The sequence below is a fragment of the Armigeres subalbatus genome, chromosome 2 (genome assembly GCF_024139115.2).
Source record: "Armigeres subalbatus isolate Guangzhou_Male chromosome 2, GZ_Asu_2, whole genome shotgun sequence".
Classification (NCBI taxonomy): Eukaryota; Metazoa; Arthropoda; class Insecta; order Diptera; family Culicidae; genus Armigeres; species Armigeres subalbatus.
Window position 1 is genome coordinate 8,407,977 of NC_085140.1, and position 19,154 is coordinate 8,427,130.

The window sequence follows — 19,154 nt, forward strand, 5'->3', positions numbered from 1 at the left end:
TAAATGAAATTATACAATTTCAGCCCAGTATAATTTGGTCTTTTCCGTGAATAATAAACTCATAAAAATTCTGCCTGATTCAATTCTGGAAAGAGTAACTAAGTCGGCACAACTAGCAAACCGTTGTAACCGCGCAAGATTTACGTCAACCGTCGGAAGAGATCCCAAATCCCAACTCATTTGGCATTATTTTATTTATTCTTCCATCAACCAACCTTTCGACTAAGAACCGCGGCATGTTATCATAATCCCAGAAAGTTTTATTTCCATGCTTTTATAAGCTCTCTCATAGTCAGAAAAATGCTCACACGCGCCGACCAACATATCGCGAGCAATCTATACCTTATACCTCCTACTCAGCCAAATCTATCCTATCTACAGCTGAAGCGTGCTGCTGTTTCGTTCGTAGGCTTGGCCGCTCGATAGTTTCGTGAACGGAATCCAACCACCGCCGGCCGAGCGCGGGCTCGCTCGCTGTTGCTTTGCTGCTGCTGCCTTGTTGCTTTGGCAGCGACGTGTGGCGAGTCGAGGACTTTGACTCGTCGGTCGGTTGATCAATGAATTTCAGTTGCTCAATAGCCGTCCTCCGCGAATGACATGGAATTCGCCGATGTAAAAGTAAACTCGGCTCCAATCGTCTAAGTGGGTGGTGTTAGTTCTACGAATGTAGTTTTCCTTCTGGAGTGTCCTGATAGGGTAGAGTAGTTTGTACGGAAGAGAATTTAATTGCGGTGAATTTGCAATCGGAAATACCACATTTAGAGGAATCAGTTCTAACGAGAATTGACAGCTGCTTGTGAATAATTTCAAACGCATAAAATTTTCATGCAACGATAATCAAAGTTACGGTGAGGAAATGTGAAAACTTGTTTTCCATTCGCCGAGATTGAGTCAACAAAGTGGGAAAGCGCATGAAGAGTGACCGTATAAAATTGGGCAATCGAGTCCGGTTGTAGATTTACTACTTGTGAGTGGCGTTCAATCTCTGTGACCATGTAGGTTTCCGAACCAAACAGCGGTTCCCTGATCTGAGGCTTGGCATCAGGAGTGTGTGTTCGCGAATTTACTACCAAAGAACAGACGAAACCAAGTGTCCAGTCAATTTATGCACATGTTTGCAATGCGTTTGGCCCTCTCGAAGAATTACCAATAAAAGTTGATAGTCTACACAAGTAGCGAAGTGCCAGAGAGCCCGCGAGTGTTTGAAGCAGCCCGAAAGTGAATGCCAAGAGGTGGTTCTTCGTTGCTGAAGAGCATAAGTGAAGTAGCATAAAATCAACACTTGTACAAATTGTTTAATTTTTTCATCGGCCGAGTGCGACGGCGACGCGTGATTGTTCGTGCACATACGGCTGAACCAGCTGGTGGGTACCGGAGAATTATTGGCTAACAGCATACCGGTTCGGCCATCACGAGTGGCAACGGTGGAAAAATGGTGCAATGGACACTGGTGTGGGCCGGTATCGGCGTCCTAACGGCCATCTCGGGTGCCCTGCTCGGATGGGTTGTGTTTCCTGGGGCGGTGCATGATAAAATCCTCGAGGTGAGTAGAGAAGGGAACGGGCAGGCAGGTTGTTCTGTTGCATGTGAGTGCACTGCAAACGAGCTTCATACTGGGATGTTACAAGAGATCAGTTGTAAAGATAAACGACTAATGGAATACTTTCCGGAAAATTACTACTAATATTACATTTGAATGCATCGTAATATTGAAAGCTTCGTGTTAGGCGACAATTAATATGAGAATGAAAGTCGTTTTACAGCATTTATTTGAATTAGAAACTGGCTTGTAGTTGTTCTTCCCATCCTATGCAACTTTTCCCTTTCGATGCATTGATGGAAAATGGTAAAAATCTAAACTCCTACCTATTTCTTTTGATCTAAAAATCCTGCAGATTTCAAAAAACATTTCAACATATAGAACCTTATGATTTTTTTTTCGAACTTGTATATGAAGTGCATTTCAATTTTAGATTAAAATTTCATCTTTCATTTTAATTTTATTCAAACATGGCTTGTCAGTTGAAATCTGAAATAAATTTCGAGATTTTAAATTGTTCTCTTAGATACCAGAATTGAATTTTAATTAAGATTACTACTGAATAAGAAATATAGATTAAGAAACAAATTCCCATTCGAATTTTTATTTTTCTGTGGCTTTGACTTAAAATTTGAATTTGAATTTTAGTTTCAATTCTAACACAGCTGTCGGATCCAAGTAGGCATCAATACGCTGACATTTTTTTTTGTGTTACATTAAAGTTGTTTTTGAAGCGGGTGGATTAATTAATTAGGGGAGAAGGTTTCAAAAACGACCGCTCCATCGGCGAATAATTCATCATGTCAGTTGAATGCTACCAAAGCACTAACAAATCGGACGTAGACAGCTATCTTCCATTGTCGTGTAGTGCATACCACTTAGGCTAGATCAGAGGCTCCCAAACATTTAGAATAGTCACATAGTAGAATCCCATTTGGTTGTGACCCACCAGGTACCAAACGCCTTTGTTTTTAGAAAGTGGTTAAAAAGGAGTTTACGTTAGAATGCTCACGTTATGATAATAAATTGTTTTATACCTTTTTTATATTTGCCAAAATCTCAGAAATCTTTTTTTCTATTTGGAATGGATTCAAATTGAATTTCAGTTGGGTTTGTATTGGATTTGATCTACATTAGATTTGGGTTGGAATTGGATCCTGTGTATCTTGTGGATCCGAATGTAAATCGATTTGGATTTAGATTTGTATTGAATTTGAATTGAATTTGTATTGGATTTGGATTAGATTTTGGATTGGATTTAGATCAGATTTGAATTGTATTAAGATTGATTTTGGATTGAACTTGAAATGGATTTGGATTAGATTTGTATTGAATTTAGATCAGTTTTGGATTGGATTTGGATTGAATTTGGAATGTGTTTACATTAGATTTGAATTGAATTAAGATTGAATTTGGATTGGATTTACATTCGATTTGGATTTGGATTCGATTTTCATTGGGTGTGGGTTGGATTTAATTTACATTGGATTTGGATTGAATTTGAATTGGATCTGGATTGTATTTAGATCAGATTTGGATTTGGATAAGATTTGAATTGGATTTATATTGAATTTGAATTGGATTTAGATTGGATTTGGATTCGATTCACATTCGATTTGGATTTAGATTTGTTTTGAATTTGAATTGGATTAGTATTGGATTTGGATTAGATTTTGAATTGGATTTAGATCAGATTTGAATTGGATCAAGATTGGATTTGGAATGGATTTGGATTGAATTCAGATAAGATTTGGATTAGATTTGAATTGGACTAAGATTGGATTTGAATTTGGATTGAATTTGGAATGGATTTTGATTAGATTTGAATTGGATTAAGATTGAATTTGGATTGGATTTACATTCGACTTGGATTTGGATTTGATTAACATTGGGTGTGGGTTGGATTTGGACTCAATTTGTATTCAATTTGGATTTGGATTGAATTTGAATTGAAATTGAATTGGATTTGCATTAGATTTTGGATTGGATTCGGATCAGTACTGGAATTTCTCATTTTCAATGAGAGATATCACGCGATGTTTACATATTGGCCCCTTTCAAGGAAGGATGGAAAAGGAATATAATTAATTTATCGACTAGTCACTATTCTCTGCATATATCTATTAGAATAACTTAGAAAATTAAATTTTAAAATAAAGCGCAACATCCTTTCATGACTGCCTTTCATGCGAAATTGATCAAAGAACCCACGATTCTTTCACTTGGTCGCCTGAAATAGAAAAAGACGCTGTTCGAACCAACAGGATTGAACTGTACAGCGGGGAATCCCCCGACAGCGAGACAGTATGCAGTTAGCAAACACAATACGAAAGAGATGAGGCGACGTCAAACGTAGATAATGAGGAGATCATATATGGATTGCCATCGAGCGTTTTAAAACGTGTTATCGAACGGTTACTTGTTGATAATATAAAACTTATTGAATTCTTTGATATTATCGTTATTTTTGAGCTAGTGATCTACAGTGTAGGGGAATTGTTCAGTTGAATACTTGTAAGATTGCGTTTCGTAGTGAAATTTATGCAGTAATTGATTAATTTGTATCCCCTAGGTTAGAGATTGTGGGAGTCAAATGCTATCTGGTCTAGGGTCGTATTTCGACATCGATTCATTTCTAATAGGACTGTAAGTGTAACCGCAAAACTCTTTTGCCAAGCTAAACCTAATATGCTATATATCTATAGTAGGACCTGTTAGAAGAAATAGCTACGAGCTCATTGCGCTGAGTACTTGGAAGGGGAAAATTAATGTAAAGTCTAATAGCACACGAATCTAACCCACAATGAAACTTAAATACACTATCTATTACAGCTTTGAGCGTATCACCAAAACCGCTACAGAGAAGTTTTCTTGACCCATAATCCGAACAATCTCAAAGACTAATTTCGGAATCACGCATGATGCCTCGAAAGCCACCTCTGGACGATAGCTACTACCTATGTGAATCATGCCATGAGTCACCTTCTGCTGACCGCGGGATGGTTGCTTGCGACGAATGTGGAAAGTGGTTCCACTATGCATGTGCTATCGAGGACGAATCAATAGAAAACACCCTGGTGCTGTGAGAGATGTTTGTCTGCCAGATCACAGCGACACAGAGGAGGTAGCTCAACATCGTCACGACGTCGGTCAATGGCATTGGAGCTCCAACGGCTGGAGGAAGAATATGCCTTGCAGCAAGAATACATGCATAAGCGGTATGAAGTGATGGCATCGTTTCTCGAGGACGAAGAAGAGAATGATAGTCAGGATGGTAACTCGGTCGACAGCAGCGTAAGTAGGACTAGAAAGTGGATCGATAGTCAGCGAGGGGCAAGGGGAAATTTTGGTCCCAGTAAAGCCTGTAGTCTGCAAGCGATACCGAAAGCAGGTCCAAGCAAAGTTGAAAGACACGTGAAGTTACATTCAGTCACCCCCGGTCGTCCGGAATCGAGAATATCGGAACGGAAAAACAATTTCCCAATACCCGCGGTGAATCATCAAGCTTATAATCATTCGCACCGTGCATCATCTTTATCAGAGCCTCTACATCCTGGTTCTAGCCCACACGGGCTGGGGAGAAGTCAAACATCGTTCCGAGAAAACGCATCGATAATTCCCGAATTACTGCAAATCGGACCCTCGAACCCACCACAGAGTCAACACCGCTGCGTTAGAAATGTGGATTACGGCGGTCGTTATACGGATAATGCGAGCAATCATACGTTGGTAAATACAGTTGCTCAATCGACTCCAAATATTGGACCAACGGCGGTCCAAATCTCAGCAAGGCAAGTGTGGCCAAAGAAGCTGCCGGTGTTCACTGGGGCAGCAGAGGAATGGCCCATTTTCATAAGTTCATATGAAAATTCTAACGCTGCTTGTGGGTTCTCTGATGTAGAAAACCTTATACGACTGCAGGAGAGTCTAAAAGGTCCAGCGTTAGAAATCGTCCGCAGTAGGCTACTATTACCTGCGAACGTTCCAAAGGTGATTGAAACATTGCGTCGTGTCTACGGAAAGCCGGAGATTCTCATTCGTTCGTTGATATCGAAGGTACGGGCTATAGACCCTCCGAAGTCTGACCGATTGGATTCCATCATCAAATTCGGCATTGCCGTACAACAACTGTGCGACCATTTAGAGGCGGCGAACCAACAAGATCACCTTAGAAATCCAGTCCTATTGGAAGAAATGGTGGAGAAGCTGCCAGCTAATTTCAAGTTGGAATGGGTACGCTTCAAGAAATGTAAGGAGCATGTGTCGATCCGTACGTTTGGGAATTTCATGGAAAATCTGGTGGATGAAGCTAGCGAAGTGACACTTCTGAATACGCCATCAGAGTCCATAGTAAAAGCAGGAGAAGAAAGCATCGGTGAAACAAAAGGAGTTCCTTCTATCACACAGTGGCCCGAACGCTACACCTGAGGGTGACACTAAATCGGATAAAATGAGGGAAGAAAACCATGCGCCACGTGTTCAAAGGTCGGGCATCGAGCGCGAAATTGTGAGGAATTCAAGAAGTTGAAGCCAATCGAACGTCTTCAGTTGGTGAGGAACCGAAAACTATGTGCCGTGTGTCTCTACAGTCATGGTAGTATGCGCTGTCGGAATAAGATGTTATGCAACGTCCAAGGCTGTCATGGTAAGCATCATGCCTTACTTCATAACGCTGATGAACCAGAAGAAGCAAATTGCATGGTGCACCAAAGAAGCGCCAAATCATCCGTGGTATTCCGAGTCGTTCCGGTAACACTCACAAATGGAGCTTGTGAGTTAGCGACCTATGCCTTCCTGGACGAGGGTTCTTCCAAGACACTATTGGAGAAAAGCGTAGCTACCAAACTGGGGCTGAAAGGAGCTGTAAGACCATTAGATCTAACATGGACTTCTGGAGTTACTAGGACTGAAAAACATCGATGAATGTGCGCTTAATGGTGTCGAGCAGAGAATCGAACCAGCGATACTTATTAACAGATGTACACACTGTTGAACGACTAAATTTACCAAGACAAAGTGTAAATTTCAATAAACTGGTGTCAAGATTCGATCACTTGCAAGGATTGTTTGTCGAAGAACAGAATGATGCTGAACCGACCATTTTGATCGGCCTGGACAACCTCGATTTGATGGTACCTTTGGAATCGCGGATAGGTGGAACCGGAGAGCCAGTGGGATTACGCTGTAAACTAGGATGGACGATCAGTGGACCAGTAGCTTCAATCGCTTCAGATGGTTTTTGTGGTGTGCACCAGTGTGATGTTTCGTTGGACCAAGCACTGAGAAATTATTTCACTATAGAAGAGGCCGGAATTACGTGCCCGTATCGCGTGGAATCCGATGAAGACCGAAGAGCTCGTGTTATTTTGGAGCAAACCACAAAACGTGTGGGTACCAGATTCGAAACGGGCCTGCTATGGCGTAACGACGAGGTGCGTCTTCCGAACAGCTATTCGATGGCATACCGGCGCATGCAGAGTTTGGAGCAACGCTTCAAGAAGGACCCCGAGTTGCAACTCAAGATAGCTTGTACAATTGACTTTGTGAAGAAGGGATATGCGCATAAAGCAACAGCCAACGAGCTCGGATCTAGCGAGATAGTTAGAGAGTGGTATCTACCATTGAACGTAGTGGTCAACGCGAAAAAACCGGGGAAGATTCGGTTAACGTTGGATGCTGCAGCTAAGGTAGGAGGAATCTCACTCAATGACATGTTGCTGAAGGGTCCTGACATGTTGGTTTCTATGTTGGACATTATCAACCACTTCAGAGGAAGGCGAATTGGGTTTGGGGGCGATGTGAAAGAAATGTTTCTTCAGATTCGGATGCGGCAGCAGGACAAGTGTTTCCAAAAGTTTTTATTTCGACAAGACTCTTGCAAAGCTCCTGACGTCTACATCATGGATGTAGTCATATTTGGGGCGAAATGTTCGCCTTGTTGTGCACATTACACAAAAAGATGCAAATGCTCGAGAACATGCGAATTGGTATCCAGACGCCGCAGAAGCCATCGTTAATCGACACTATGTCGATGACTATTTTGACAGTGCTGACAACGAAGATGAAGCGATTCAACGGGCTCTTGACGTGCGGAAGGTACATGCGCTTGGTGGGTTTGAAATCCGCAATTGGGTGAGTAATTCACCTAAGGTACTTACTGCACTGGGAGAAGAAGGCCGAACAACGAAGACCTTGTGCTACGATAAAACGACAGATTCGGAACGTGTGTTAGGGCTACTTTGGAAACCGGAAGAAGATGTGTTCACCTTTTCCATGGGGTTGAAAGAAAAATTAATTCCATACCTAGTTGGAAACAGGCGACCCACAAAGCGTATCATTCTGCAGTGTGTCATGAGCTTGTACGATCCGGTTGGGTTCCTTTCTCCTCTCCTGGTGCATGGAAAGATCATCATTCAAGAAACCTGGAGAAGTGGCACCGAATGGGATCAACCGGTGATGGATGAGATCTACGACAAATGGATAAGTTGGACAAAACTTCTTCCCAATATAGGAAAGGTAGAAGTTCCAAGATGTTTTTTTGGGAATGAATCCATCGCGGACGTAACTTGTATTCAGCTACATATATTCTGTGATGCCGGCGACGATGCATATGGCTGTGTAGCTTATTTGCGTTTCCAAGTAGCGGAGGATATCCGCTGCTCCCTGGTAGGTTCCAAGGCGAAGGTCGCCCCACTCAAGCTCACCTCGACACCACGATTGGAGCTGCAAGCCGCAGTGATAGGTGCGAGAATGATGAACACGCTGCAAACAACGTTGCCCGTCCCGGTCCAGGAAGTATTCTTGTGGGTAGATTCAATGACGGTTCTATCCTGGATTAGGTCTGACAGCCGTAAGTACAAACCGTATGTGGCACACCGTATAGCGGAAATAATCCACACGACGAATATCAATTGCTGGAAATATGTCCCGTCGAAGAGGAATGTAGCCGATGATATAACAAAATGGGAGCTGGAACTACCGTGGACCCGGATAGTAGGTGGTTCAATGGTCCACCTTTTCTCCGTCAAACTATAGATTTGTGGCCGGAGCAACCGAAGACAAAGTCCGTTGTGTCGGAGGAGCTAAGACCATGCTACCTGCTTCATCATATAACTATTCCTCGACATATCATCGACGTAACACGCATATCTAAATGGCGAACATTAGTGCGAACAGTGGCAATGGTGTATCGCTTTGTCTCTAACTGTAAACGAAAACGGATGGGGTTACCCATTGAAGCAATAAACACTGAAAACGATCATAAATTAACAGTTTCAGCAGAATTTGTGGCAATCCAGCAAGAAGAGCTAGTGAAAGCTGAATGTTTATTGTGGCGAATCGCTCAGGCCGATGCATTTCCGGATGAGATGAGAATTCTGAAAAGAAATATGGAACTTCCACGTGACCAGTGGATGTACATCGAAAAGTCAAGTCAGCTCTACAAAAACTCACCGTTCTTGGACGAAGATGGTGTCATCAGAATGGAAGGAAGGACGTGCTCAGCAGCCTTTGTAGCGTGGGGTACCCGTTTCCCTGTCATATTGCCAAGAAGCCACGAAATAACGACGAAGATATTGGCAGATTATCATGTTCGATTCGGACATGGTTCGAAGGAAATCATCGTAAACGAAGTACGTCAAGCGTTTTCGTTCAAAACTACGGACAGCTGTGGCCGAGGTTATTCGTAATTGTTTGAAATGTCGGCTACGGAAAAGTAAGCCGGTTCTACCTCGTATGGCGCCACTTCCTATTCAACGTTTGCAGCCCTATGTCAGAGCCTTCAGCTACGTAGGACTTGATTACTTCGGGCCGATCGATGTCACCGTAGGTAGGCACAAGGAGAAGCGTTACGTAGCACTATTTACGTGCCTGGTTGTACGGGCCGTCCACTGTGAGGTAGCGTATAGTCTAAGCTCTGAATCTTGCAAGCAAGCTATCAGACGTTTCATTCGGCGACGTGGTTCTCCAGTTCACATTTTTTCGGACAATGGAACCAATTTCCAAGGGGTCAGTCGGGAGCTTCGGAAAGAGTTGGAAAGAATCGATCGAGACTGCGCCAACACGTTTACCGATGCTAGAACTAAGTGGACCTTCAACCCGCCATCCGCTCCTCATATGGGCGGCGTGTGGGAGCGAATGGTGAGGTCTGTCAAAGCCGCAATGGAGATGCTTAATGACGGTCGTCGAATGAACGACGAAATTCTGGCGACCACTTTAGCGGAAGCAGAGTACTTGGTTAATTCCCGACCACTGACGTATGCGGGAACAGAAGATAATGAAATGGATGCAATTACACCAAACCATTTCCTTCTCGGCAGTACCTCTGGACAACAACACGAACTGCGTACAAGGTTACCATTACTATGGCAGACGAGCTAAGGAGCAGCTACAAGCGGTCTATGTCACTGGCGAATGCGTTCTGGAATAGATGGTGTAAAGAGTATTTTCCGACACTAAATCAACGCAGTAAATGGCACGAGGAAGGTAGAAGACTAGAAGTAGGGGATTTGGTTTTCATCATGGATTATGGGAAAGGCGAGACAGGAGTTCGAGGTATAATCGAAGAAGTCTTCGCTGGACGCGATGGGCGTGTGCGGCAAGCAATAGTTAGGACGAATGGAGGAGTCTTTAAGAGACCCGTAGCGAAGCTGGCGGTTCTCGAACTGGATGATAAACCTGGTGAAGCCATCGGAGAGCATGTAGACCAGGGTTTATGGGCTGGGGAGTGTTCGAACCAACAGGATTGAACTGTACAGCGGGGAATCCCCCGACAGCGAGACAGTATGCAGTTAGCAAACACAATACGAAAGAGATGAGGCGACGTCAAACGTAGATAATGAGGAGATCATATATGGATTGCCATCGAGCGTTTTAAAACGTGTTATCGAACGGTTACTTGTTGATAATATAAAACTTATTGAATTCTTTGATATTATCGTTATTTTTGAGCTAGTGATCTACAGTGTAGGGGAATTGTTCAGTTGAATACTTGTAAGATTGCGTTTCGTAGTGAAATTTATGCAGTAATTGATTAATTTGTATCCCCTAGGTTAGAGATTGTGGGAGTCAAATGCTATCTGGTCTAGGGTCGTATTTCGACATCGATTCATTTCTAATAGGACTGTAAGTGTAACCGCAAAACTCTTTTGCCAAGCTAAACCTAATATGCTATATCTATAGTAGGACCTGTTAGAAGAAATAGCTACGAGCTCATTGCGCTGAGTACTTGGAAGGGGAAAATTAATGTAAAGTCTAATAGCACACGAATCTAACCCACAATGAAACTTAAATACACTATCTATTACAGCTTTGAGCGTATCACCAAAACCGCTACAGAGAAGTTTTTCTTGACCCATAATCCGAACAGACGCTTTGCTCTCTGTCTTATAACGATCACGACTTATTCCAGTGCTGATTCAGATCAGATTTGGATTGGATTTGGATTAGATTTGAATTGGATTTAGAATAAATTTGAATTGGATTAAGATTGGATTTACATTCGATTTGGATTGGATTTGATTTACATTGGATTTGGATTTAGATTAGAATTGGATTAAGATTGTATTTGGATTTGGATTGAATTTGGAATGGATTTGAATTAGATTTGGATTGGATTTAGATTGAATTTGGATTGAATTTAGAATGGATTTGGATTAGATTTGGATTGGATTTAGATTGGATTAGAATTGTGATATTGATGGAATTTGATTTGGATTGGATTTGAATTAGATTTGAATTGGATTAAGATTGGATTTGGATTGAATTTGGATTGGATATAGATTCTATTTGAATTTGGATATGGATTAAATTTGAATTTGATTTGGACTGGTTTTGGATTGGATTTAAATTAGATTTGGATTGGATGAAGATTGGATTTGGCAGTTTGTATTTTACCGTCGTAGCAGTCGGACGAGCGAAAAGTTGTCTACGCGTGATAATAGGTACGGTAGCTCATAAAGAGAAGCCTTTTGATTGCTCCGTCCGGATCAATTCGGTCGTTGTTTGCATGATGATGCTTGTGACTACAGTGCAATTTAGATTTCCGCTCTCCTCTCCCCTTCCGACATGGGCTGAGGTAGCGGGTTTTGTCAAACAGTTGGATACTGATGTAAAACTTTTGGAAACTGTTTACAAAACGTCGGAAGACAGATCTTCATGTGTGAAATTCACCTCGTCCGATGCCATGCAGGACGTGTTACAAAAGAATCGCGGGCCACGAAAGTTTCATTATTCGAGCGGAAAGACAGAAAGTTCGAAAGATCGTTACGGGAAGTAATATTCCGTATGGTGGGGTGTTTGATCTTCCACCAGAAATACCTGATGAGGATCTACCCTCGGTACTCGGACAATACGGTACAGTGGAGGTTTCAGTTCGAGAAACATTTCCAGTGGATTTTGGCCTCGATCACTTGTACGTGGGTGTACGAGGTGTCTGTATATATGTTAAAAGTAGAATACAGCCGTCGCTGGAAATTGCAAATCATACAAAGAAGATTTTGTATGATGACCTGAAGAACAAATATCTCAAGTACCAAAAGGAAGGACATCGCAAAAATGCATGTACTCTGCAAAATAAACGGATTCAGGAGTAGCCCAAGAAATCGACAATTACGTTTGCCGGAGTGGTCATTAAAAGCCAGGACCAGTACTGGAAAAGGTCGTGATCGTCATAAGACAGAGAGCAAAGCGCATTTTTCTATTTCAGGCGCCCAAATGAAAGAATCGTGGGTTCTTTGATCAATTTCGCATGAAAGGCAGTAATAAAATTAAAATTTCTAAAGTATTTAAAAAAATACATACGAAGAATAGTGACTAGTCGATAAATTAATCATATTCCTTTAATTCACCGAGTTGAAAGTGGTAATAAACACGAAAATAAAGCCGATATTGCACACTTTCATGTCCTGTCCCGGAACAAATATTTTTTGAGATTTTTGTAGCATGCCATTCATCCTTCGCGTTTCTATAGATATTGAAAGGGGCAGATATGTAAACATCGCGTGACATCTCTCATTGAAAATGAGAAAATCCAGTACTGGCCAGGACAATGAAGAAGATATGAGGAAATTATTGAGGAGGAAACTATTGAGGTTCTAGACGAAGTGATGCAGCAATCTGGGGAAAAGGAGAAGTAGAAGAAGAAGAGGAAGAGAAGGAAAAAGAACAGGAATCAACGAAAATAGTGTTTAAAAATAAAACAGACCAATTGACCTTTCCCGTCAATTTATTTAAGGTCAACTTTCTCAAAGAATCCATATTTTTTGACGTCTCTAAGTATTTTTAAAATTTAAAACAAAAAATCGAAAATGTGCTGTTTTTCAAGATTGGCCTAACAATTGTCCGACTTTGAACGAACATAGTGTGAATTCTTCAGACCGGTTCACACGTGTAGGTCAATTGAACGAGCGTGGAGAAATTCTTTATTTTACTTTATTATTTAATAAGTAAATCGACTCCGTAGAGTTTTATATGAAACAAATGAGCCTCAAAAAACACATTAGAAACGAAAAATTGATTTTTTTCCATCCATTTTTCCATCTAACTAACATGCATATTGGAGTGACTAATTATTGTTACAAAGTGACTTATATATGTGGGGTCAGTGTAGTTGGATTAGATTTGGATTGGATTTGAGTTAGATTTTGATTATATTGAACTCCATTGTACATATTTGCTAAAACCTCTGCAATTTTTATTCTATTGCTGAGCCTTTGCCTCTGTCCAGAATTCATATTTCCACCTTTTTTGTATAACCTTTTTCGTAATAACGACCCCCCCACCCCCTTGGTCGTATGTGGTTTATTGTTAAACGGCTCATTATATTATGAAAAAATCAGGGTGGTCCAAAACCAACCCTCATGTTTTTACGCTTTACTTGTTCAACGCAAGCGCCTGATAGATAGTCACCTACTTCGATATTGAGACAGCAGTTTGGAATAGAGTGATTAAAATTTGTTTAACAGATAGGTATTGATTTTGTATACCAAAAATGTCAAAAATAAAATTAACTAGAATGGAAAGTAATCTGCATTGACTCCAAAAACAGCAACAACAATATAAATTGTGTGGCATTGGACAGGCCTATTATCATGAACAGGCCTAGCATGCAAGAAGAATGGTGCTATTGTGGACCAGAATGATCACAATTCTGCGTGGTGGGACGCCCGCATTCAAGTGTTTCTTCCTTTGCGTTGGTGGGACGCCCGCAAGAAGATCGGTGTTATTGTGGATCAGAATGATCACAATTCTGCGTGGTGGGACGTTCGCATTCAAGTGTTTTTTCCTCTGCGTTGGTGGGTCGCCCGCAAGAAGAATGGTGTTATTGTGGATCGGAATGATCACAATTCTGCGTGGTGGGACGCCCGCATTCAAGTGTTTCTTTCTCTGCGTTGGTGGGACGCCCGCAAGAAGAACGGTGTTATTGTGGATCGGAATGATCACAATTCTGCGTGGTGGGACGCCCGTATTCAAGTGTTTCTTCCTCTACGTTGGTGGGACGCCCGTATTCAAGTGTTTCTTCCTCTACGTTGGTGGGACGCCCGCAAGAAGAATGGTGTTATTGTGGATCAGAATGATCACAATTCTGCGTGGTGGGACGCCGGCATTCTAAAGTTTCATCCTCTGCGTTGGTGGGACGCCCGCAAGAAGAAAGGTGTTATTGTGGATCAAAATGAGCACAATTCTGTGTGGTGAGACGCCCGTATTCAAGTGTTTCTTCCTCTGCGTTGGTGGGATGCCCGCAGGAAGAATAATGTAATTGTGGATCGGAATGATCACAATTCTGCATGGTGGGACGCCCGCACTCGAGAGTTTCTTTCTCTGCGTTGGTGGGACTCCCGCAAGAAGAATAGTGCTATTGTGTATCAGAATGATCACAATTATGGGTGATGGGACGCCCATATTCAAGTGTTTTTTCCTCTGCGTTGGTGGAACGCCCGCAAGAAGAATGGTGTTATTGTGGATCAGAATGATCACAATTCTGCGTGGTGGGACGCCCGCATTCAAGTGTTTCTTCCTTTGCGTTGGTGGGACGCCCGCAAGAAGAACGGTGTTATTGTGGATCGGAATGATCACAATTCTGCATGGTGGGACGCCCGCATTCAAAAGTTTCTTCCTCTGAGTTGGTGGGACGCCCGCAAGAAGAACGGTGTTATTGTTGATCGGAGTGATCACAGTTCAGCCAAGCAAGAGTCTCTTGCTTAGCGATGGTCGATGACCTACAAGTAGTTTGGTGTTGTGGATCCGAAATGTCACAGGTACACAAGAGGATTGATTTAACTGATATTAGATATTCGGCCATGATTTGGAGCTGTTCATCGACCTTTTTTTTAGTTACGGTATCTGGTTTTTGTTGCTGGTTGTTTCACAAATGTGAATGCACAGTGCATTGGACGTGTGTTCGAAAAAAGCAGAAGTAGTGGTAGTGATTTGAAGTACACGTGAAATGTTACTTCACGAGTTGTGAGTACAATTGCGAGTCGAGACGCCCACTGCATGGGAGTTCCTTGAGAGTGGTTTCCCATATTTATGTGAGCCACCATTTAAGTGTGTTCTTCGATTATGAAATGAGATGCACGCAATACAATGGAGTGCCGGGAATGATTGTTTGCTGCAAGATGCTTTTGTATCATGATGAGAGCGTAACCGGATGATACATAATATGTCGTAGGTGTTATTTTTTTCATACAGAAGAAAAGGGTTAATGCATTTTTTTTTTGAGAAGAGGGGAGATGTGTGGCATTGGACAGGCCTATTATCATGAACAGGCCTAGCATGCATGTGTCAAATGACAGATCCTGTCAGTCATCGTGAGTATACACATTCGCGGGCAGTCGATCCCACCTTCCTCGCGAGTGCAGCAGTGCAAACATGATGGGTGACAAATATGCGCGATGTTGAATTGCACATAAATGATGTGCCATTGCGTGCCAGAAATAGGTCGTTTTGAATCACCCTTTTTGAGAATGTTAAAAACGTAAACTTTTCCTTCTCCGCTGTATATTCTAACTTTCCACAGCCACCCACAAACAGTAAAGTGCCAGGAAATGTGGAAAAATGTCCTTGGGGGTCGTTCAACAATTATGTCACAGTTTTTAGGGGACGGGGGTCTAAGATTTTGTGACAGTACATATACTAGGTATACCAAAACGCGTCACAGATGGGGAAGGGGGATCAAGAAATCTGAAAAAGTTCTGGACGTCATATTTGAATCGTCCCTTGCCAGAAAAACAATTTTTTGCTTTTTTGCTTAGAGGGTCGGTTTCGATTTCTATTATCATTATTTACTCGATATTTCTGAACTTTCATTATCTTTCAAGTAATGTGAACTTCCCTCACTTGATACGTTCTCTTCATTTTAGCGGCGACATTCGATCTATTTTGGTGGTTCCTACATACAATATCGAGTACCTGAGGGAAAGTTCACTGTATACGCTTATAGTATAATATAGAAACCGGCTAGAATCTAGAGAAAGCATATATTCGGTCTGGGGGGTGGCATAACTACATATTATTATGTATCTACCTGAGTACCTGGTTGGCTACAGCGGCGTTACAACTATGCCTGACGTTTTGTGAAGCTCCGTAATCGTTGGTTATGACCGATTTACCTAAAGCTTTCCCGAACGTTTAGGATTAGATTCCACCAGGTGCTGGTTTACTGTTGACTTTTTTTCTTTCAACATTTACACTAAGTCTGCCGTATTTCATACGTTTCAAGATATTTTCTTCTGTGTACATACAGTTATTCTTATGTGTACATACATTAATTAATATAATTTTCCGTATACTGACTAATTAACTAGATATCAATTCATGAGGTACGTAGCTATTAAAAAATTGCATATAACTCTGCCCTACAGGATTTTAAGGCGAAAAGAGCAAAAAGTCGTTCAAATGACATTTTGTGATCACTAAGTAGAAATCTTGTTCTCTTTTTACACGAAACAACGTACTCTGTCTAAAAATTAAATAAATATTTCGTCAAAGGGTCATACCATTTCGTGCACAATATTTTTATTTTTTATCTGAATCAAAATTGATTATCATTGGGACTGAGCTGCACTTACTAAACTAAATTGGGATTTGTTAATGCTCGGCGTTGTTATCAATGGTCTTATTTAACGAACTAAAATGATGAAGACACAGAAAGGTTAATTATTATGTGTATAGAGCTCTGAATAATGTTCCACTCTGACAAATTGCTGATCACTGTTCCAATTTAACGCTGATTAAAATGCGTTGAATGGCAATTATAAAAAATAGTTTAAATCGATGAGTCATGCGAATACTGCGTCAGACAATCGATAAAAAAAATGCTGCGTTTCTTTCCTGTTGTACTTACTGCTAAAATGATTCATCTTTAAGTAGAAGGTAATAATCGGCGGTAGAATAATCAAGGTCATGAGCAACGCGGTAGAACGTATTTTTTCACCTTTTTTTGCTCAGGCTTATTCCAGTAATCAATAAACGCCTTGGAATTAATCAAAAATAGCAACAAATGTTTCGTGTGATTTAACCTTGCGAATGGATGTGTGACTGCCATGGAGCTGTACCTGTAATGAATTAATTTTCAATGATTTTCAATACCGGCCGTATATATGAATGGTTGCTACTCCATAATTGATCTGAACTGCCATAAATTGCACTACGGTGCAAATGAATGAAGGGTGGAATGTTACCACATATACTCGAAGTGTACATACAATAATAGCCCTGGTCAAATCCTCAAGGAAGGAGAGAATATAACAGAGTGTAGTTATCCTTGCTACCAATTAGAATCCGATAATACCTCTGCACCTCCCGAATAGACATGGAAAGAAAGTGGTGTTATTTGGGTAGAGTGAGCAAGAGCGTATATCGGCGTGCACCATGGAAAAAGAAAGGAAACGATTTAGGGAAGCTTCCACGTTGTGAAGATCGTGCCCCTTTTTTGTAGATTATTTTCCGGTTGTATGAAAGTGCAGTGAAAATTGTGCACAGTTATTAGAAAAAGTTTGCTGATGATGGTCGAATACTATAAAGGGTAGAGAGAAGGTAACCAGTAGGATGGTTCAAAAAATAGATTTTGCTCCACAGTGCTCATCTGATTCTTTACCATGTTCTGAGTGTCCTCTGAAAATTTGAGCTCCTTTGGATTAAAACTGATTTAGCACAAGCCGTTTCAAGTTTGCATGCAAATTAGTATGGGGAAATTTATTTTTTCATTGTACTGTTAATGACGCTTCCCCAATAAGCGCAGGTTTGAAGAAAACCTACACAGCTAAAAGGAATACTCAACAGCTTTCACCCAACGAAAATCGCATGTTGATTAATCACTCTCGTTGGTAGGTCTTCCTCGCAATCCGAAAACAAATATTGAAGGAATTGCAGAGTCTTCATTCAACATCGCGAAGGGTAGACCTCAAAAACCGTTTCAAAACCGAATAAAACCAAGAAACTACGTGTTGAAGACCTTATCATTAAAAATGAATCTGATGAGCTAGCATTTGCGGCCAATGTATCAAGTAGCTCAAGCGCAAATCATGAAAAGGTAATGACAGCGACACAAGTATTGGCGTTGTACATTGACTTGAGTTTATCCGACAGAAAGTACAATCTGCTGCAAAGTACTTTAAACGAGGTGCATGCAAATCTGCTTCCTAGCTTTTACGCGTTGAAAAAGGAAAAGGAAAAAAAACATTCCTAGACAGGTTTCCGCGTCTGAAGCGTCCGCTGAGGTTAATTTGCAAGACCTGATGAATTGTACCTCGCTAAGCATTATGCAGAAATTTTCGGTAGAGAGCTCAAGGACGGTGAAACTTGTATGGAAATAGGGTTTTGATGGACGCATAGGACATAGCACCTACAAACGAAAATTTTCGGAGGATGAGAGCCCAGATGAGAGTCTGCGTGTTGCTCTATTGCCCATGATTTCATAGTTGACGTATCAACCATTCGAAATATCAGCAAATTTCCATCATTCTGATGATGATCCCAGTCAACACGTGTACGCTGTCTTCTACTCCTCTGTTACTAACTTCATAATAAGATATGATTGTACATATCACCAAGAGCCAAGACTCCGTGAAGAGTTATACACGCCTGAGTTCCAATGATTTCTGATACCGTCGTTAAAAACAATCCCTCAAATCATTACTAAGAATATTCTGATTCTATAGTATAAAACATGAGAGCTGGCGTTTACGTCATTCATGGGATGATCAATTGGAAATTGGTCAATTGTTGTAATAAAAACTGTTATCATACCACATTATCATATCACATATTTTTCGTAAAAAGATCCTGGTTCTTTGAGGCATATCGTAAAATCTGGCGTTTACGGCATTTATGCAATTTTCTGTTCAACATAGTTCAATTACGCAAATAGTAGTTTTTATCATAAGTGACAATTCTCCCAAAATGATCTCGATTATACGAAGCGTATTATATTGTATGAAATTTGGCGTTTACGCCACTAATGCAATTATCAATTTAACATAGGCCATTAATGAGAATAGTAGAAAAACTAGTTTACAATCATTTTCCCAAAGACACCATTGAGTTAACACGTGCAGTTATGATTTTTGTCCCGTAGTCCCGTAGTACGTTCGAAGCACTGTGTGGCGTCACCAAT

At 41.2% G+C, this 19,154-nt stretch overlaps 1 protein-coding gene across 2 annotated transcripts in view; it reads left to right on the forward strand.

Annotated features, from left to right (window-relative positions):
• The first annotated feature begins 564 nt into the window (after window positions 1-564).
• LOC134217637 (sensory neuron membrane protein 2) overlaps window positions 565-19,154 on the forward strand; it is a 124,971-nt gene continuing 106,381 nt past the window's right edge. The window contains exon 1 of one of the 2 annotated variants that reach the window (XM_062696441.1): window positions 565-1,543. In XM_062696441.1, coding sequence (XP_062552425.1) covers window positions 1,433-1,543 — 111 coding nt within the window. In that variant the 5' untranslated portion in view covers window positions 565-1,432. The remainder of the gene's footprint in view (window positions 1,544-19,154) is intronic. The other variant, XM_062696443.1, reaches the window with a different exon arrangement.